Source organism: Ascaphus truei, chromosome 5, assembly GCF_040206685.1.
Source record: "Ascaphus truei isolate aAscTru1 chromosome 5, aAscTru1.hap1, whole genome shotgun sequence".
In the NCBI taxonomy this organism is placed as follows: domain Eukaryota; kingdom Metazoa; phylum Chordata; class Amphibia; order Anura; family Ascaphidae; genus Ascaphus; species Ascaphus truei.
In genome coordinates, this window is record NC_134487.1 from 279,466,846 (window position 1) to 279,488,860 (window position 22,015).

At 40.6% G+C, this 22,015-nt stretch overlaps 1 protein-coding gene across 1 annotated transcript in view; it reads left to right on the forward strand.

Annotated features, from left to right (window-relative positions):
* RFX4 (regulatory factor X4) overlaps positions 1-20,968 on the forward strand; it is a 71,785-nt gene extending 50,817 nt beyond the window's left edge. Inside the window, exons 15-18 of the mRNA XM_075599193.1 lie at positions 2,794-2,949; positions 13,512-13,671; positions 15,490-15,625; positions 20,161-20,968. Of these exons, the coding sequence (XP_075455308.1) occupies positions 2,794-2,949; positions 13,512-13,671; positions 15,490-15,625; positions 20,161-20,430 (722 nt within the window). The 3' untranslated portion in view covers positions 20,431-20,968. The remainder of the gene's footprint in view (positions 1-2,793; positions 2,950-13,511; positions 13,672-15,489; positions 15,626-20,160) is intronic.
* The last annotated feature ends 1,047 nt before the right edge of the window (positions 20,969-22,015 follow it).

Genomic DNA, 22,015 nt, shown 5'->3' on the forward strand with positions numbered 1-22,015 from the left:
TGATGAGATGATCTGAGCCGTTGGTGGCAGCGACTCCACACCGGGGAGGCGTGAGCGTTGTGCTGCCTGCCTTTTAAACTTTAACAGCCCAGATAAGATCTTTAATCCTCCTGCCTCTTCCTTGCTGGATGACACCCAGCAGTTCAAGTTGTTAGTAACAGGCAGCATCCTGTTACAGTGACGTTAACTAAACGTAATGTCACGTTAAGCCTAACGGTGTATCTTCGAAGAGCAATAATGTAGCGTTACATCATATTTTCTCCCGTAAAGAGCATTGTGTTAACTATAATCGCCGTTTGTGATAATGACGTGCGAACAATACACCAACGATCGCATATGCATTAAAGTCATTTAATGTCAACACAAATCTTAACATTAAATTAGTTAGGACATACCTCGGCATTACTCACATTCAGACGTTGACATTGGGCTTTAACAGAGACTGGATGTATAAACACCACAATTAGGCATGATTCAACTAACATAGCATTATTTCCAGAGCTATTTCCCTCTCCTCTCTGTCACAACTTGAGTTAAACACCTATTTCAGGGTCTGCATCGGAGTAACACGGACGTACTTGATATCACATTATTGGAAGATAAAGCAACATTCTGCTTCAATAATGTCACTTTAATAAGCCTATGATAAAGAGATGTCTTCTGTAAAAAAAAAATAGCTTTGAGGCTATGCATTAACAAGCGGAAAGACAATGTCCATTCTTGTTTTAGGTAACCTCCCGTTATGAGCACTGACTTCATGGAGCTTTGTGGATCTAATTGTCAATGTGTCTGTCCTGCGCTTCCGTGTGCAGGGCAGTATTCTGAATGCGTCAGACACTGGGGCATCACACGGGGGAGGTCCCTTTCGCCTCAATAACAACCGTAAGATGCCTTACCTCACCTGCACTCAGGTCTGGGGTCTGCTCCCTTGGCTGCTCCTGCGTGCCACCGTCTTTAGTGTAGGCTGGAAACAATGGTGGATTCGGCGCAACTGCGCATGTCTGGATCAGAGAGACTCCTGAAGTTCTTCAAACAACTTTATTGGTAGTACACACAAGGGCTAACACCGCAATCTCCCCCTCTACGCGTTTCACCCTCACAGGTAGGGCTTCGTCTTGGAGTTTGAACTCCAAGACGAAGCCCTACCTGTGAGGGTGAAACGCATAGAGGGGGAGATTGCGGTGTTAGCCCTTGTGTGTACTACCAATAAAGTTGTTTGAGGAACTTCAGGAGTCTCTCTGATCCAGACATGCGCAGTTGCGCCGAATCCACCATTGTTTCCAGCTTTGTGGATCTAACCTTTAATCTATAAAGTGGGAATGGGCTTTCTGTGTGAAAGCACCGGACCAGCGCTCTCTCACTTTATAAAGTCAGGGCATAACAGTTCATTTTACTGGCAACTGGGAGGTCCTAGGAGCACCCCGGTTGAGTTCCACTGGATCCTCCAGACCCAATTTTGGGGAGAATTGTTGCATTAATGTGGCTATCTGTTCATTTAGTGTCCCTTTTGATGGTTTATGTTGAATACTGTGCCCCCTTTTAAATATGCTGTGAAGCCACTTCCCTATGCTGGAAAAGTATTCCGCTCAAAGTAATGGCACCAAAATCTTCTCTGGCACAGGGAAGACGCTTTTCAGCCTATTGAAATTTTAGGGGCAATTTGCTGTAATAAAAGTCAGGAGCATTCACCACCTACATTAAAAATGAAATATGCAGAAGTATCACTGCAAGGACAGGACAGATTCAGCTCGGGGTGAGGATCAATTAGTTGTTTGTACAGTATATTGTACTTTTACATAGGTTGTACATATTTGTACATATATCAAGCACATTCTTTGCATATATAGCTCTTCTCTTAAAAAAAACATCTCTCCACAAGTTTAATATGTTAAAGTATTTTTGTAGTACTGTACATAAAACATAGGAGAATACTGACATACACGTTCTCTGTGCCCGTACAATGCACCTGTAACTTTCTGCCGCAGAAATGTTCTATTTGACATGAAATGTCCTTTGCCTCCCTCATGTGAGCGTCTGGATATCTTTCTCTCCCTCTCTCCATTGTCATGTGCCGGGGGAAGCTCTCTGAGGGTGGAGGTGTCTGGGGGCGAGACTTGTGTTGTGAAATGCACTGTCGCAGCTTATTGAATAGCTGGTGAATACCGAAGGGGGCGAGATTTTTTCCCTATTTGCATACAAAATGTGCATACTGCATGAATTTGCACAGATGGAACCTTCAATTCTGTTTCTGCACAGTTTGCACATAATAAAACAGTTTATAGCAGCAAAACACCTGGCACTTCATCTTTTTTCATTCTTTTTTTTGTCCTAGGTTTGAAACAGAGGGTCTCCGGAGCTGACCCCCCATTAATTTCAGCTCTGGGGACCCCCTGCTTCCTGATAAACATGTTTCTGCAGGGGGTGCCAGTATATCTGTGCTTTTTGAAGGTCCTGGTCATGTAGGCCAATAGAAATCCAGAAGGGATGATGTCACGCTTTCTATTGGCCCGCGGAACATTTTAGCCACCATTCCGCAAGTTCCCTGGCTGCAGAGATATCGGCACCCCCTACAGAATTGTCTCTGGAAGCAGGGGGTCCCTGCAGTTGAAATTACTGGGGTTCAGCTCCGGGGGAACCACTGCTTCAATCCTAGAACAAAAAGCAAAAACCATGTAGCGCAAGGTGCTTTGCTTCTTTAACGAAAATGGCGAGATGTGTTTCTGAAACGCCATTCTCGCAGTTGAATGGATCAGCCCCTTAGTATTAATACTTCCTTTGCTTTTCAACCCTTAGCAGAAGTAAGAGAAGAAATTGCAGTGACAGATCCTGCCACACCATCTCCAGTTCCATTCTCACCAGCTACTTCTTCTGCCTCGGTTGAAATCCGTTCAGCACCCTCACCTGTCAGTAATCAGTCCCCTGAGAGTGTTGATGTGCCAGTTACAACAGGTAGGACAATGATCGTGTTACTTGAAGAAATATAAAAGTGAAACGTTTGAGTAATATTGGGAGAAGGCAAAAGAAAATATATTTGTCTTTAGAGGAATAACTGATGTCTTGACATAGCCTTTGGCCAAGATCAACAAAGCTCCGTCTAGTGACAGCGTAACAGTAACATAACGTTAAACCTCACTGCATATCGTCTAAAGCCAATAACCGAACTTATATCATGTTTTCTCCTGTAACGAGCATTTGAACTTTGAGTCCTATTAAGTAAACTCCTACTGTATAAGTAAAACTGGCTTATATACCTCCAGAAACACTAATTTATATAACACGTGGAGAGATACCTGTGAACACACCTGAGCTAATTTGAATATGCAAGGTACAAGTATATTCAAATTATTTCAACTAGCATTTATCCCAGGTATGTCAGGTATGTTTACATGTATCTCCACGTGTTGTATAGAGGGGTGTTTTGGGAATATATAAGTCAATGGGTACTTTACAGAATTAGTTCCTCTCTACAGCAAATATCCTTTTCAGAGTCTGGATGGGAGTAACACAAACTTGTCAAACTATTGGAAGATAATGCAATCTTATGCTACAATAATGTTATGTTACATTAAGGCTAATGAGATGTCTTTTGACTGTTGGTCTAGCACAGAAGCGGCCAACTCCAGTCCTCAAGGACCACCAACAGGTCAGGTTTTCAGGATATATCTGCTTCAGCACAGGTGGCTCAATCAGTGGATCAGTCATTATGACTAAGCTGAACAGAAAAAAGCGCAAACCCATATGTCAAATAATATAATATGTATAATTATATTTTATATGTAAAATAAATTAATAGTGTGCTCATGATAAATAATCAGTGAAAATCAGAGCGTTAACCAGTGTGATTCATTGGAAATGTTTTAGTGCTCATATACTAGGTGCTGCCAGATACCTGCGGTCTCCCAACCGCAATAACACAATAGGTATCCACGGCGCAAACTGGGTGAATAATGAATAGTATGTGTGAAGAAACCCTGTGCAATAATGCATTATGACTAAACCACCTGTGCTGAAGCAGGGATATCCTGAAACCTAACCTGTTGGTGGCCCTTGAGGACTGGAGTTGGCCACCCCAGGCCTATCATATAATTAGCTTTGAATATACACATTAACTTTTTTAGACCTTATGAGCACTGGACTCAACAGAGCTTTGTGTCTTCCACATGTCTTGGTCTTCCGCTAGTAAACTTCCTTACTGCAAGAACAGCACATTGACATTGGTATTCTGGTACTGTATATCCATAGAAACAAAAACGGGATCTTCTCTTGGGAGTAATTTTGTGAGATGCAATACAAAGACATGTGAGTAGACTTTTGGTATAGAATAGACAAACCAAAATGTCTGGGCACACAGAAATTAGTTTGAAAAAGTTACATTTGTATTAAATCACAGACAGCATTTTGTTGACGAAAACGTTGGGTTTATGATTTGTAAGTCGTCTTTTTTTTTCCATTAATTTTTTAACTTATTTTGTTGTGCCTGGATTTTTTTTTTGGCCGTTCATTGTTATTACAGGTTTGCAAAAACACCTCTTTTCAGTCTGGAGACGCCCCTTTCGTTTTGCTTATTATATTGGTTGGTTATATTGTAACCTTTTGGCTTGAGTAAGTTAGGATACTGTAGTAGATCATATAAGTAAAACTCTGGGACCAATTCTCTGTTACATTCTATATTGCTTCTGACTGAGACCCATTCTTTTTACATTCCATCAATAAATGCTTCATAAATCCCTAATCCTGAAGAGATGTGATCATGAATGATATGTGTAGTGTGGACTGACCACTGAAGGCAAATTACTGGGCTACAAGTGGCTATTGGCTTACTTTCTCTATGTCTGCAGACATTATATTTGTTTAATGATATATTGTTAATGCAGTTATTTTTTAGATAACAAAGTAAGAAATGCCGGCTAGAGATTAAATGGTTATTGGCTGTTGTTTTTAATAAGTGAAGAATATGAGCAAGATACAGTAAGTACTGTAATACTTGCTGTAATCCTTGCGTGATTACACAGTAAATCAGTTGGCTAATCTGGTATAATTTCTATTTTTTTCTATCATTTTTCAATTTGTCCTGGTTTTTTTTTTATAACAAAAAGTCCTGTCTGACCCTAAAAGATGAAAAAAAGACCAATATAGTGAAGTACGTTTGTATTGGTTATACAGCGCAAGTAGACAGCTACTTACAATAGGGTTGCAAATGCAGGCATTGCAGGTTAAGAAAAAAAAACAAGAAACACAGCGCACAACGCTCATAGTGCATTAAATGATATCTTTAGTAACCAAAATAAGAAGGTAAGTATTGTGCGTACATAAAATAAAATTTAAACAAGCATTTCAGGGTTATTGTTACCCAAGCACCAACGGACGCCTGTGATGGTCTCGTGGCTCTCTCCTTCTCACTCCAACAACCTCGATGTAGGGCCTGGAAAATCTCCACTCCAAACGCTGGTGTTTTGGCCTCTCGCCTTAGGGAAAGGCTAGTGCAGCTTCAGCAGTCCAGAAAAAGACCTCCGCTTATATGCGTTGTGCCCGTCACTGCATAAATCTCGTGTATAACGGAGCAGCGGAGTACACGCGGTTTTGCGTCCTGGTCGAGAGCTGTGACGTCACAAGATCGCGAGACTTCGTCGCAAGTCTGCAGGACACCGGATCAGTTTTCTGGGAGTGCTGGGATGTAGAGGGTTCGCAAATGTCATCAATCCTACGCGTTTCGAAACCACAGAGGGTCTCTTCATCACTGATGAAGAGACCCTCTGTGGTTTCGAAACGCGTAGGATTGATGACATTTGCGAACCCTCTACATCCCAGCACTCCCAGAAAACTGATCCGGTGTCCTGCAGACTTGCGACGAAGTCTCGCGATCTTGTGACGTCACAGCTCTCGACCAGGACGCAAAACCGCGTGTACTCCGCTGCTCCGTTATACACGAGATTTATGCAGTGACGGGCACAACGCATATAAGCGGAGGTCTTTTTCTGGACTGCTGAAGCTGCACTAGCCTTTCCCTAAGGCGAGAGGCCAAAACACCAGCGTTTGGAGTGGAGATTTTCCAGGCCCTACATCGAGGTTGTTGGAGTGAGAAGGAGAGAGCCACGAGACCATCACAGGCGTCCGTTGGTGCTTGGGTAACAATAACCCTGAAATGCTTGTTTAAATTTTATTTTATGTACGCACAATACTTACCTTCTTATTTTGGTTACTAAAGATATCATTTAATGCACTATGAGCGTTGTGCGCTGTGTTTCTTGTTTTTTTGTGTGCATTTAGGGGGGACCAGAGCCATCCCTGGTGTCACAGCTGCAGACGCTCCATAAATATTCATACTATACACAAGGTCACCTATTTAATTGTATCACATTCATCACGTTATTTATATATTGTTGTTGCGCACTTTTCTTTTGTTCACCTATTTCACTACTCCATTGCAGGTTAAGAGCCTATCTCAGTAACGGAGATGAATCAAGTAAGGTCCGGTCTCCATGGAGAATGTTCACTGCGCACCAACATGGACGCCGACGCCTCAGAGCCTCTCCTCCTAACTCTCCAAATGGTATCGCGTTGATGGCGCCAAGGCAACTCGGCAATTAGTTAACCAAGGGGATCGCCGTAACAGTCCCTTACCTTGGCATGAACAAACAGCCTGAGATAGGTGTTCTAAAAACAATCTGAAGGCTGCGATGTAGAATATCATAACAGCCCAATGCATTTCGTCCTATAGAGGACTTCTTCAGGGGTATAGTTCATGTCTGCCCCAAACTCTCTATATACATGTGCTTCAGCCCTGATAGGCTAATTAGTTCACACGGTTGTACCAATCCAGAGAAGTTCAAGCAGCATGACAAGTATACACAGACTGTTGTAATTAAAATCAATAACAATGTAAGAACCCATGTATAACATATAGTCATCTTAAACATTTAATATAGATTTATACAATAAAAATAATTTGATAAAAGTCAACCTAAATAATACATATAATGATGAGATTATAAAATATAGTTACTATGGAAACAGATAGATATGTTATATACCAAAATGGAAACAGGCACATCATAGAACAGTAACCTTAATAAATGTAACAGACAAAACACAATTTGATAATAAGTAAATTGTATTGTATTGTATGTCTTTATTTATATAGCGCCAAAAGTGTACTCAGCGCTTCACAAAGAATAGAGTACAGGGAATTTAAAAAATACAATAAGTGCAGCAAAAATCAGACAATGGGAAAGGAAATCATTAAAGGGGGATAATGCAACAATATAGATTATATATTTAAAGATACTTTGTAGTAATTTATGTCAAAAAAGCACTAAAATCTATGTCTGCATTATGCCCCAGAGGAACCAAAGTTTTTATAGTATGCATCCATCTGGTCTCTAGTTTAATTATGGCATTAATAGTATCGCCCCCTCTCTAATATTGTGGTAATTTGTCTATTCCCATACATAGGATACCTATTGAATTCTGGTTGTGCTGTTCCGCAAAATGTTTGGACACAGTATGCTGTAGGAATCCCTTTTGGATATTGGTAAAATGTTCAGCAGAACATAGTTTTAGCGTTCCTTTAGTTCACCCTATATATTGATTATTGCAGGGGCACTGAATAAGATAGACTAAATTCGTCGAGTCACAATTGATAAAGTGATTGATCTTATGGTTGATTCCTGTATGAGTAGAAGTAAAATCCTTAACATATTTGGACCCATGTGGATCTAATTTACACATTTTACACCTCAGGCATTTGTAAAAGCCTTTGGTGTCCATAAATGAAACAATTGGTGTCTGAATGCGAGATGGTTTGAAACAACTGGGTGCTATTTTAGTTTTTAGTGTGTCGGCTTTAGTGAAAACTATTTTGTGGATTTGTGGAAGGTGAGATTGAAGAATGGATACAAAACAAAAATCAAGAAAAATCGCAATATAGACACTAACCAGGAAGGGATCTTTAATTTAAGCAAGAAAATAATCAATGAACAAATACATGTTTTGGATAAACGTCTCTAATTTGCCCCTTCTAATAAAATGTGTTCATTCAACACTTATATTGATGGGGTCAAATTTGTACAGAATCTATCATTGAAAAAATACTTTATTAAACAACAGGTATATACACCGTCAGGTACCACCCACATGCCTCCCACGATCACTAGTGAGACACACCATACTCCTTTTAAAAAAAGATCACAATTCTATCCTAGCTACCTTAAAGGTGGTTGCTTAGATCTATTCGAAAAATTAGTACAGGATGATCTAGACAAACATGCTAAGCAAAATAAATACACTAAGCAAAAGTTGAATAGTAAACAATTTTTAGCTATTAAACAATTAAAAGAAGATAATTCGATAGTTATCAAATTAGCAGATAAGGGAGGAGGGTTAGTGATCCTTGACAAGGAAAGCTACATAACCGAATCCCTTAGAATGTCGAATGATACAGACACATAGTCGAGATTAACCTTTAATCCTACGGAGGATTTCCTGTATGAACTAGAAAAATCTCTTAACACTTGGACTCAAAAATAAATTTATCAGCAAAGATGAATTCGAATTTATACTTATTGAAAAAAACATTTGACCTATTTTTTATTATTTACTTAAATTACACAAAGATTCATAACATCCCCAGGCAGACCTATTATTTCTGGTGTTCAATCTATTACTTCCAATCTTTTTGCTTATGTTGATTTTTTTCTTCAGAAGCCTGTCGCGAAACTTAAATCTCATATACAAGATACAACAGACATTTAAAATTTATTAAATTATGTTGTTTGGAATAATCAATATTATTTAGTCACTTGCGACGTCACTTCATTATACACGGTGATTGAACACGACCACTGTTGCACCGCAGCAAAATATTTTTTGGAACTAGAAGGTCTTTACAGTGGGTTACATATTGATTTTTTAATCACATTAATTGAATTTACACTTATTCACAACTTTTTTTGGTTTAACGAAGAATTATTTTTACAAATTAAGGGCACGGCAATGGGGACCAGGTTTGCACCGGGTTATGCAAATCTCCTAATGGGGATATGGGAAAAGCAAACCATCTGGTCCCAGCATGAATTCGGTGCAAACCTGGTGCTCTGGACATGGTATGTCGATGATATATTTTTCATTTGGCAAGGGGATCACGACACGTTATTATTATTTTTTTATTATATTAATCACAACTCGTATAATCTTCAATTCACTTATAAATTCAGTACCACGAGTTTGGCGTTTCTTGACTTGCTTATATACAAAGAAGATGGCAATATATGCACAAAAACTTACCACAAACCTGTAAGTTGCCTTAATTAAATTGAGGCAGATAGCAACCATCTCAGTAAATGGCTTGACAATATCCCACAAGGGGAACTTAGGAAAATTAAACGCAACTGCTCTGAAAATATGGTATTATTTGAACAGCAAGCAGAAGTAATGCTAAACAAATTTAAATCTAAACATTACAAAAATTCTATCCTAGAACAAGCCTATTCAAAAATCCAGAAAATTGATAGAAAAGATCTATTAAAATATAATTCTACCAAAGTCAAAACCACAAATGAATCAGATAAAATAATGAATATAACATTTATTACGCAATATAACTCTATATCCTATGTATGGGAATAGACAAATTACCACAATATTGGAGAGGGGGCGATACTATTAGAGCCATATCTAAACTAGAGACCAGATGGATCCATACTGTAAAAACTTTGATTCCTCTGTGTCTTAATGCAGACATAGATTTCAGTGCTTTTTTGACATAAATTACCACAAAGTATCTTTAAATATATAATCTACATTGTTGGATTATTCCCCTTTAATGATTTATTTATTATCGAATTGTGTTTTGTCTGTTACATTTATTAAGGTTACTGTTCTATGATGTGCCTGTTTCCATTTTGGTATATAACATATCTATCTGTTTCCATATTAACTATATTTTATAATCTCATCATTATATGTATTATTTAGGTTGACTTTTATTAAATTATTTTTATTGTATATATCTATATTAAATGTTTAAGATGATTATATATTACACATGGGTTCTTACATTGTTATTGATTTTAATTACAACAGTCTGTGTATACTTGTCATGCCGCTTGAACTTCTCTGGATTGGTACAATCATGTGAACTTATTAGCCTATCAGGGCCGAATCACACGTATATAGAGAGTTTTGGGCAGACATGAACTATACCCCTGAAGAAGTCCTGTATAGGATGAAACGCGTAGGGCTGAGGTCACTGTTATGATCTTCTAAATTGCAGTCTTCAGATTGTTTTTAGAACACCTATCTCAGGCTGTTTGTTCATGCCAAGGTGTAAGGGACTGTTACAACGATCCCCTCGGTTAATTAACTGCCGAGTTGCCTTGATGTCATCAACGCGATACTATCGCGAGAGTTGGGAAGAGAGGCTCAGAGGCGGCGGCGGCCGTGTTGCGTTCAGTGAACATTCTCTGTGCAGACCGGACCTTACTTGATTCATCTCCGTTACTGAGATATGATTTTATCCTGCAATGCCTGCATTTGCTACCCTATTGTAAGTAGCTGTCTACTTGCGTTGTATAACCAAAACAACCGTACTTCACTATATTGGTCTTTTTTCTCATCTTTTAGGGTCTTCCCGGGCCTGGAACTAGTTTATGGACTCATCTATGCATGTCGCTGTAGTTATTTCTTATATTGATTGATCTACTTGTCCTTGATTGCGCCTTTTGTTTTCTTTCCGCATATTTTACTCTTTGGGTTATGGTGTATAGCCTTTACACTGTGGCAGCATTCATTGATACCATCCAATTATTTTCCGTTGACATTTTGCGCACCTTATTTTCTTTTTGTTTGATATATATATGTGTATGTATGTCATGTTAGAGCGTGATGTTAGTGCCTATAAGATGACACTACTCTACATATGGTGTACATTGGGATTTAGATCCATATTTAGTTAATGGTGCTATAACATAAAGACACCTTTACTTGAATTGGCCATAAGGTGTCTCCCCACACTGCAGGGTATTGAATGGCATAGCACCACTTAGTGAAAATGGGCAGTGATATCTATGAGCCTCTCATTTAACATCTTCAGAATGGACAGCAGAGAATGTGATTTGTTTTATTGTCTTGGCATTTAAAGTCAAACCACAAGGGACTTTTCCTTTGAGCAAAGGGATTCTGTTTAAAATTCCACCAATGTCTTCATTGTCATGTGGACTTTTTATAGAACAGTGTGATGTATGCCTTTCTGGTCAGTGGTTGGCCTAAAGCTTATGATTAGACTTTGTTGTACACATTACAATGCACGGTTTTCTTTTCAACCCTATCTATCTTCCAGGGTTCCAAAACATCCTCCACTTTACTGCCTCCTACTCTCACACCTATTCTCACACTTGATAGTTATTCATTAGATTGTTTATTATTTCTGACCCTGAGTTTACTGTGCAGTGAAACGCTAGATGTATACATGTCTTTATGCACTGTTTGCAAACACATTCTTATTTGTTATTTATTTGGCACGGCTTATTTGAACACTACTCAGATGTTGGTTGCTGCTGGATTGTGTCATAATTAGCTGATGCTGGTAGAATAAGGATAAATCATTTTTAAGTGTTAAATTCCTATACTAGTTTTATTATTTCTATCTAAGCCTACATACAGACTTATATACAGCGCCACCAACTTAGGCATTGCTTGGACTACCTTCCAAACATTAGTGCAGAATAAAGTATTATTGCCAAGTATTTCTAAGAGTGAAAGCTGTGACATTGTGCTTTATGTGACATGATGTGTTTCATAAATTAATTAACATTTACATATTCCAAATAACTTTTGTAAGGCTATTCCTCCAACTCCTCTAGCTTCAAAAGTAATTCAATAATATGAAGGAAAAAGCTTTTTTGCTGCTGTTTTGGTGCAGCTGGGAGTGAGCATTAAAACCAGAGTTGGCTCTGTAACATCCGACACTACTGCTTGTGTGGCTGCAAAAAGGATGTTTGGAGAGGCATAAATGTTTGAAGGCTATTATCTTTTGTTGGCTTGTCCTATGACATACAGTACTGTATCAAACTGTGCATCTGGGTCTGTCACATTATTTTCCATTTTCTGCGTGCAACAAATTCATTCCTTTTCTGACTTGTACCAAAACCCTCTGACAATTCATGTCAAATGTAACACACATGATTATAACATTTTTTTTTATATTTAGTGCATAAGCAAACAAAGGAACATTTTTTCTTGTGAGCCCAAACTGACCTTTCACATATCCCCCTCAGTGACCGGTGCATAGATCTCATGAAGCTTGACATTCCAATTTGAATTGCTGAATTTTAGATCATTATCCGACTAACTTGTTTGCTTCTAGCAAACGTAGAAAAAAAAAGAGAGAAATGTCTGAAACACCTCTGCTTTTCATTTTAAACCATTCTGCGCAATTTGCATTTTAGAGTTGGGCATTTAGGCACAAATTTGAAAAAAACATGAAACTTATTTTAAACTATGTAGTAAATCCTAAAAATCACTCTCAAGCTGCTACATGCCTAAGTGCTTTCACTTTGTTGCCAATCCAATATAGATCAAAAAGTGGGTCTAACATGATCAGAGGGCTGGATTTGGTTACACAATCACGAGTATTTTTTTCCCCCACAATCACCAAAACTCTGTGATCTTTGCACCTCATTGTATATCCTTGTTCTTCAGCTTAGATCATAACAATTGTTGCTTTCTTCCTTCTCCGCTTTGGAGGGCTGTCATGCTCACCACAGTGGCCACATGTTCTGCTTGGCTTGCACCCTCGCAGTGGCTGCGTGTATGCTTTATGCGCTTTGGATAAGGCACTATAGAAATGCAAATCATTGTTCTTATTGCACTCATTGTTTGGTGTGTTTTACGTTTCTACCCTTGCCCATCTACATAAACAAATACTAATGTCCTAACTAGTTGGGTGGTCCAGGCTGCAGAATCTTGTCCGGAGAACAAAAGGACTTCTTAACATACTGGTGATGCTCAATTGTGGTCCTATTATTCCAGCAGTCTGCCAGTCTACAGTGTGTATGGCATTTATGCCACGGAATAATGTTAAATGTTGACACATTTCTGTGAAATTAGTAAATTAGGTAGCACACCAAATGATGCAACGATCAATTGGAATTTATTGTAGGTTGATATCACTGACGTTTTGTCCACAACAAGCAGACCTTCATCACGGTTAACCAGGGCGTTAGTCTTCTTGTAGGGACCAAATCAGCGGTGATGTAAAGCTACAGTAAATTCACATTGACCTTTGCATCCGTTGATGTGTTACTCTAATTGTGCACCTATCTAAGCCAGTGGTGAGCCTGGCACCCTTCTGTTTTTGTCATTCTCTTTTTCTATGCACGTGAAGTATATATACGCAATATTATACTATATTTCTGCCCAGGTTAAAAAGCCTATATTTTTTTTATAAATGACTACTCTAAAAGTGCCAGCTCACAAAGTAATTCTGTTTTCTCGTTACTCTTTCTGCTGTGCAGGTCCAATGCAGTCATACACATGGTCTCTAACGTACACTGTAACTACAGCTGCTAATGGCGCAGAAGAAAATGGTCAGCAAGTATCCGGGGTGAGAAGTACAAACGTGCCTCCTTCCGTCACACACAGGATACCTGTTTATCCACACAGAGAGGACCATGGGTAGGTTGATTGTCATATTTACTATATATTTTGGAAAGTTGTTTGTCTGCTCACTATGCATTTGGACACCTCTGAAGATATCGTAACCAAATTTTGCATGACGGTTCCTAAGATCAAGGAGCAGGTTTGTGTCTGTTTGGATACAATTCAGCGATGACATCCCAAATGACATGAACCCATCACACCACCCTCTAGCTACCACTTCACCTGGTCACTCTGAAAATCCAATTTGCTACATTAGCAAAGATACAGGCGCAGCCAAAGTTCTTCATGAGTGTGAGATCATTGTTTTGGACAAGAGTACAATGTCCCACAAACACGCATTAGAGTCACTCGATCGAACACTTCAGGACCTAGGACCTCAGAGGCAATTAAACTATTATGGGCAGAGTTGTTGTTTTAGCAGGGGATTTCACATTAAGAAACTAAAAAATTAAATTATCCATTTATAAATCTCAGTATTTTTGGGGGTTTCTTAGAATTCCCGAGCAACTTTCAGCTTGTTATTTATATAGTAAGTAATATTAGGAAACGTTTAGGACAGTATTTACTAAGCAGTGCTATGCTGTAAGACACATTCCAGTGCTGGAAGACACCTTACAGTCCATTCAAGTCAATAGGCTATAAGGGGTCTTCTGTTTTATGGCACAGCATTGCTAGGTAGGTATGGATCTTAATTCCCTAGCGCCCAAATACATTCTGAGAACTGTAAATCAATGCTTAGCATTCTTTTCTGGCATAAATACCTTATGACAAAACTATATTGAGTCTTTCTTAAGATCAATTTGCACAATGAATGAGCCAATTCAAAGCTCATTAAAAAATAAGCAATTATAGCTTAGCACAAAAGAGTTGTAATCACGCATTCTATCTGTTATAAGCAGATTTACTGTACATTTTCTAGACTCCTGGGAGGGCCTATTCGCGTAGCTCTGAAGTTCTCATTGCAGTTGGTATGTTCAGAAGTAGCGGAATGAAATGTGAGAAAAAACCCTATTCTCTATTGCAAATCGCTTCTTCTGAACCGCTTCTATAAAAAGTGACAAACCGCCTGGTTTAACAGCCAAACCGCCCGGATTGTAGTTGCTTTAGAAGCAGAATGACCTGAGGTGCTACTAACTCTATCCCCAGTCTGACTGATGGGTTTTGCTCTCTCAGCCAAACCCAAATGTCAGGCTCTGGATGTAACTCAGAATGCCAATCTCTTGAGGTGTGTGAAACAATGCGAGTTAATAGAAGCGGTTTGCATAACGGAGCTACAAGAATCGCAGGTGTCGTTAAAAAAAAATGGGAGTTGGAGGCTTTTTTGACAAACCAATCGGATTGGCAGAGACAGAGTGAAACCACTTCTAAACAAACCTTCTAGACATGGATTGGACATGCGAGGAGGGCTTACAGAATAGCAAAGCATGCCAATCCAATAAAGGGCTCTTTAGAAGCGGATTGACACACTTTGGAGCTATGATAATAGGCCCCCCCCAGTTGTTCTGACAATATTATAATTACTATTTAGGAAGAAAATAAATAAGTGATGTTGTAAATTCTGACTCCAACAAAGTATACGATTAAAACAAATGTTAAATATTCTGCCTGGTTGATTAATATGGCCTATGGGAGATTGAGTGATTTTACACTGGTTTTGGGATCGGTTAATCTTGTTCAACTCTCAGTGGCTGATCCTTCGGACTTTGGTCATGTTACTTTATCCTGTAGTGGTCAGACACCTCAAAATAATGACCGCAAGGTCTTTATGGCATCAATGAGTCTGTCAACATCTTTGTACAGCCCTCCATTTTAACACCTGTCCTGTTTTTTTAGGTATACGGGGAGCTATAATTATGGAAGTTACAGTAACCAAGGACATCTTCCAATTGCATCACAGTACACATCTCTACCACACGAGTCTGGCATCTCTGCACCACTTCATTACACAGCCTACAGAAGCACCTCTCAGGTCTGTATGATTTACACTGAATATATTTCATGCCGCCTGTGCCTTCAGAAAATATTTTCTGGTCAGCTAGGTAAGACTAGTTACATGGAGCGTGTCATTGTGATCAACCCATTGAGTTGCTTCACCTGCTTTATCTTCAAGGCTAACATGACATGCCTAGAATCTGCTAACTCAGGGGGGTTCAACTGGAGTCCTCAAGCCTCCCATACCCCCTCCCCCAACAGGTCAGCATTTCAGGATATCCCTGCTTCAGCACAGGTGGTTCAATCAGTCCCTGCTTCAGCACAGGTGGTTCAATCAGTCCCTGCTTCAGCACAGGTGGCTCAATCAGAAGCTCAGTCTGCGACTGAGCCTCTGTTTGAACCACCTGTGCTGAAGCTGGGATATCCTGAAAACCTGACCTGTGCTAACTCATTTATTAACTAGCATCTTGCTGACACATAAGTTTGGGATGTTGTAATTTTTATTTGTTGAAAAACATGCAACATATACCATACAGAAACAGACTGTCAAAACATTACATATTTACATCAGGAGGGGGAAAAAAATACAAATAAAACAATGGAACACAAATTCAGTGCAATTATTTCAAATATTTACATTTCTCCAGTTTTTCCCACTGTTTCTCTTCTATTCTGCTTTCTTCCCTCTGTTTCTGCCCTCTGATCTGCTCAACCGTCTCTTGCAATGTTTCCTCCTCAGAAAGTACTTTATTATTTACTGACACAAGAACTCTTGATATCCAAAGGTGATATAAAATGGTGGCATTGATCACTCTCAGGGTGCTGGTGTTAATACCCAGATATGTAGAAGCAAACCCAAACACTATCTCTGCATATGTCTGTGTATGCAAATGTTTTAAGATTGGGATGTTGTAGATGGAGTTGGAATAGAAGCAATGACAAATAGTATTTACTGTAGTCAGGGCCGCTGTGAGGGTATTCGGCGCCCTAGGCAAACTTTCAGCCTTGCGCCAACCAACACAATTAACTTTCGCCATTTTTATTTTCTATCTAATTGATAAATTACCATGTTATACAAAGTAGATTTTTTTTCTAACATTCATACACACCTCCCCCTTTTCTCTCTCTGTCTCTACCCCTCCCTTCCCTCTCATTCTCTCTTCTCCTCTCCCCTCTCTCATCTTCTCTATCCCCCTGCCTCTCATTCTCCTCTCCCCTCTCTCATCTTCTCTATCCCCCTGCCTCTCATTCTCTCTCCCCTTCCCTCTCATTATCTCTACCCCTCCCTTCCCTCGCATTCTCTCTCCCCTTCCCTCTCATTCTCTCTAACCTTCCCTCTCATTCTCTCTCCCCTTCCCTCTCATTCTCTCTAACCTTCCCTCTCATTCTCTCTCCCCTTCCCTCTCATTCTCTCTAACCTTCCCTCTCATTCTCTCTCCCCTTCCCTCTCATTCTCTCTACCCCTCCCTTCCCTCTCATTCTCTCTACCCTTCCCTCTCATTCTCTCTACCCCTCCATTCCCTCTCATTCTCTCTACCCTTCCCTCTCAGTCTCTCTAACCTTCCCTCTCAGTCTCTCTAACCTTCCCTCTCATTCTCTCTCCCCTTCCCTCTCATTCTCTCTACCCCTCCCTTCCCTCTCATTCTCTCTACCCTTCCCTCTCATTCTCTCTAACCTTCCCTCTCATTCTCTCTCCCCTTCCCTCTCATTCTCTCTACCCCTCCCTTCTCTCTCATTCTCTTTACCCCTCCCTTCCCTCTCATTCTCCCGAACCTTCCCTCTGATTCTCTCTACCCTTCCCTCGCATTCTCTCTACCATATTCTCTCTCTCCCCCTTCCCTCTCATTCTCTCTCCCTCCCTGTCGTTCTCTCTCCCCCTCCCCTCCCTGTCATTATCTCTCCCCTCCTTCTCACTCTCTCCCCCCTCCTTCTCATTCTCTCTACCCTTCCCTCGCATTCTCTCTACCATATTCTCTCTCCCCCTTCCCTCTCTCTCTCCCTCCGTCGTTCTCTCTCCCCCTCACCTCCCCTCCCTGTCATTATCTCTCTCCTCCTTCTCACTCTCTCCCCCCTCCTTCTCATTCTCTCCCCCCTCCCTGTCATTCTCTCTTCCCCCCCTCCCCGTCATTCTCTCCCCTCCCCTCCCCGTCATTCTCTCCCCCCCTTCCTGTCATTCTCTCTCCCCCCTCCCTCACCCCCACATGACAGCCACAGAAAACATACACACACACAACAGGACAGAACAAATACACAGACACACACAACAAGACACACACACATAAACACAGGACTGCCAACTGAATTGTGGGGGCCCAGGAAAAACTTGAAGAATGGGACCCCTCCAAATGTTATGACATAACCACATTCGGTCTACTTTGCCCCGTCATGTCTCTTGGTCCCCCTCCCCTCATGTCTTACTCTCTCCTTTTCCCCCTAATGTCTTTCTCTCTCACACCCTTTGTGTTATTCCATCTTTTCCCCTTCTGTGTTTCTTTTCTCCCCTCCTTTCATGTATTTCTCTTCTCCCCCAGCATGTCTCTCTTCTCCCCCCCCCCCAGTATGTCTCTCTCTTCTCCCCCAGTATGTCTCTCTTCACCCCCCAGTATGTCTCTCTTCTCCCCCCAACATGTCTCTCTCCTCTCCCCGCCAGCAAATCTCTCTACTCTCCCCCCCATCAAATCGTACAAATTCATGAAGCACAGAAGACATAGACTAAGCTCTAATTAATATTTATTGCAGGGATCTAGGATGCCACGTTTTCACTAGGACTCTTGCCCAAAGAATTCTATATATCTCTGAAGAAAAGGTCCTGCACGGGCAGTATTTATACATTGCATTATTGCATAGCGGCTCTGTCATTACTTTTCACCACTATTCCAACACCAATGTTTAAGCTGCAGTCCCAATTATCAATATATATTGGAAAATGAAAGAAAGTAAAGAGTCCGCAATGTAAAACATTCTTGACCATTTGTAATGTATGTTCCATAATTGAAGGTGTTTTCAATAGCTTTGCAAATTAAAGCCTGAAAGGCTAATAGCAAAAAGCTCAACCACAATAACCATAGGGTAGCTAATATATAAGGCTACATTTACTGAGCATCTAGGATCCTGTAAGTAAATATTAATTATAGCATAGTCCATGTGAGTGCCACCGTCTGTGCTTCATAAACACAGCATTTGAGGACGGTACCCACACAAATATATAAGCCCTGTCACATCAGTCGTATTTTTTAATTTCAAGGACATTTAAAAAGATCAAAACCATTGCTATAAAGGGTTAATATTTCTTGTCTGGTGTATACAGAAGTAGGAGTAAGTTGACCCAGAAAAGGGTAATTTCCTGTCAAGCATATTGCAACAAATATCGCCTTTATGTTTGACAAAGATCATTAGGACATAGTGGTTTGAGTCTCCGTGCTTAAGGACTCTTCATTACACCGGATGTTAAGTGTGAGAGGTGATGGAGGCAGCAGCATGCCAACATCTGCGCAGATGGCTAAGTTTGGACACTCGAACAAGGCTGAATAGAAGGCTCATTGGAGAGATTGTTAGGCGCATGCCGATGGCTGGTTTTAAACATTGTCTTTCAATGGTCTCTTCACTGCAAAGAAAGAAAAACTAATGACTCATTTTCAATTAGCTGACCTATAATGGCAAAACTTTCCATGTGTCAGTCATAATAGAATTTATTACCAAATAGAAGACACTTACAGTCGGTATTATTTTTAGACATTTTTCTTCCTTTAAACTTATGACATTCAAGGACGCAGCTGCAACCATTGCCCTGGAAAAAAAATGCTATCTCCTTCTAGTAAATATTACTGGCAGCTCAGTGGCAGGCTCAAAAAAGTCTTGTATTGTGAAGATCCGTTCGGGAATCGATCTTTAAAGCAGCCGTTATCAGTTGGTAAAACATTCAACGGTTTTCAATTATAGATAGAATTCACTTTGAAAGTACGTTTTGAATATATATTTAAGAGATCTGAATGTCCCGTCAGTGGATGTTTTTATTTTTAGAGCGATGTGAGCAGTTTCAATATTAAGTGTCCGCGCGGTCAAAAAGGATGTCTCACCATGGTAAGCTCACACACTAGACTAACAGGTCAGGTTTTCAGGATATCCCTGATTCAGCACAGGTGGCTCAACCAGTGGCTCAGTCTTTGACCAAGGGCTATCAACAGGTCAGGTTTTCAGGATATCCCTGCTTCGAAGACTGAGCCACTGATTGAGCCACCTGTGCTGAAGCAGGGATATCCTGAAAACCTGACCTGTTGGTAACCCTTGAGGACTGGAGTTGGCCACTCTGCACTAGAGATTAAGAAAACAATGATTTTTAACACTTTTTTTTTTAATTAGAAGGAAAGGCTTAGGGGACCAGAGTTAAACTAAAAAGATTCTGGGGGGAGGGGAGAGAGGGATTGCTACTTGAAAGTTATTAAACATCTATTAGTTATTAACCTATTTCAAAGATGTTATATTTGCAGCCAGGTTGCATTCATTGCCCTTAGTTTGCCCAGGTTGATATATTTGTCAGAATGTAACATTGGTCCGTGTACATCCTTTTTGCAGTATCCTTTCAACAGCCAGGCACGTATGGACCCTTGTCTTATGAACACCGCCACGAGGCTCCATCCAAGCCAAGTGGCCCCCCGATGGCCTGAAGTTGCATCGTCCAACACGTGTTACACAAGCCCGTCCATGCACTCTGCGAGATATGGGAACTCTAGCGACATGTACACTTCATTGGCGCCCCGTCGGAATTCAGAGTACGAGCACATGCAACATTTCCCCGGCTTCGCCTACATCAACGGCGAAACGACCACAGGATGGGCTAAATGAGGACAGATTCTCCGAACTTTTTCACTGGGACCTCTTTGTCTGCATTTCTGACTGATAAAAAGAAGTTTAAATATGGAGTAGATCTAAAACTGGACAGTGAAACCAGATTGACAACGTCCGTGTAGCTAAAGAGAATTTATTGTTACTGTAGAGCACTATTTGGGCCAAGTCGTGCCTTTTATATGTTAATAATTTCTGATATCTGATCCTATATGGTGCTAGTTTCAGACGAGAATTTCCTGCCATTCTAACAATTGTTAAATAGATTCAGGAGGAGGATCATTGGGGTAAATGTTTTGTATTTATTTACACATAGATGAGTTAATATGCAGAGTCCTAACCTTATTTTCGCTTCAGCAAAGTAATGACTTTCACAAAAGCAGCGTGTCTCTGTTCCTGCCTATATAATTAACAAATCAGATAATGGATAAGATTTTGTTTACACTGAACTTGACCTATACTGATGCACCTTCTGGTAAGGCAGATGTTCTGAAAAGAGAGGATGCCTCTCGCAACTACAGTCCTCAAAGGCCACCAACAGGTCAGATGTTCAGGACACCCCTGCTTCAGCACAGGTGGGTCAATCGTTGACTGGGCCACCTGTGCTGAAGCAGGGATATCCTGAAAACCTGACTTGTTGGTGGCCCGTGAGGACTGGAGATGCCCACCCCTAAATCTAAAGAGTGGAGATTGCAATCATAAGATCTGATCTTCGCCCCTGTGACATTCCAAAAGGATCTACCCCCGCCTGCCACCACAGAGTGGCAGCACCATACGCAGGCTCGCTTGTATACATATTCATTTAACTATTGCAGGAGTCTATTTTCCAATAATGTGATTAGGCAACAAATGATGGAGTAAGTGATTACAGGAGTGTGTGATTAAGCCTGATCAGGATTATGAGATTCAGTCGTGTGTATGAGCGGCAGCTGTAGCTTGCAGAAGGCAAGTAAAGAGAAATGCAGGTGAAGGAGAGACGACAAAAGTCTGGGTTTCCCCCTCAGTAAGGCCACATGCCTGGGCGGAGAGGGGGAACTTTCACTTCAATGTGCTGTATCCACCTAAATCCTGATGCTCTTACTACCCTCAGCGGGTGCATCTGAAAAGAGAACATGGATTAAGAAACGGGAGCCCTTCTCCCGCACAACACAGAATGTGGCCTTTAGCCTATTGGATAAGAAATAATTAAATCACCTTGTATAATAAACTCACTGCAGGTCATTATTAACAACAACGTTACTGCCCATATCATACAATTTCCTAAACCAGGAGTTATCAACTCCAGTCCTCAAGACCCAACAAAGGTCAGGTTTTCAGGATATCCCTGCTTCAGCACAGGTGGCTCAATCAGTCCCTGCTTCGGCACAGGTTGCTCAATCAGAGGCTCAATCTTCGGAGCTGGGATCTCCTGAAGACTGAGTCACTGATTGAGCCACCTCTGCTGAAGCAGGGATATCCTGAAAACCTGACCTGTTGGTGGCCCTTGTGGACTGAAGTTACCCCTACATTAGAAGGATTATACTTAGTCTGCACTTGACTGCAATGATTTAATGCAACTGTTGTGGTTTCCCTCTACCTTGAAACG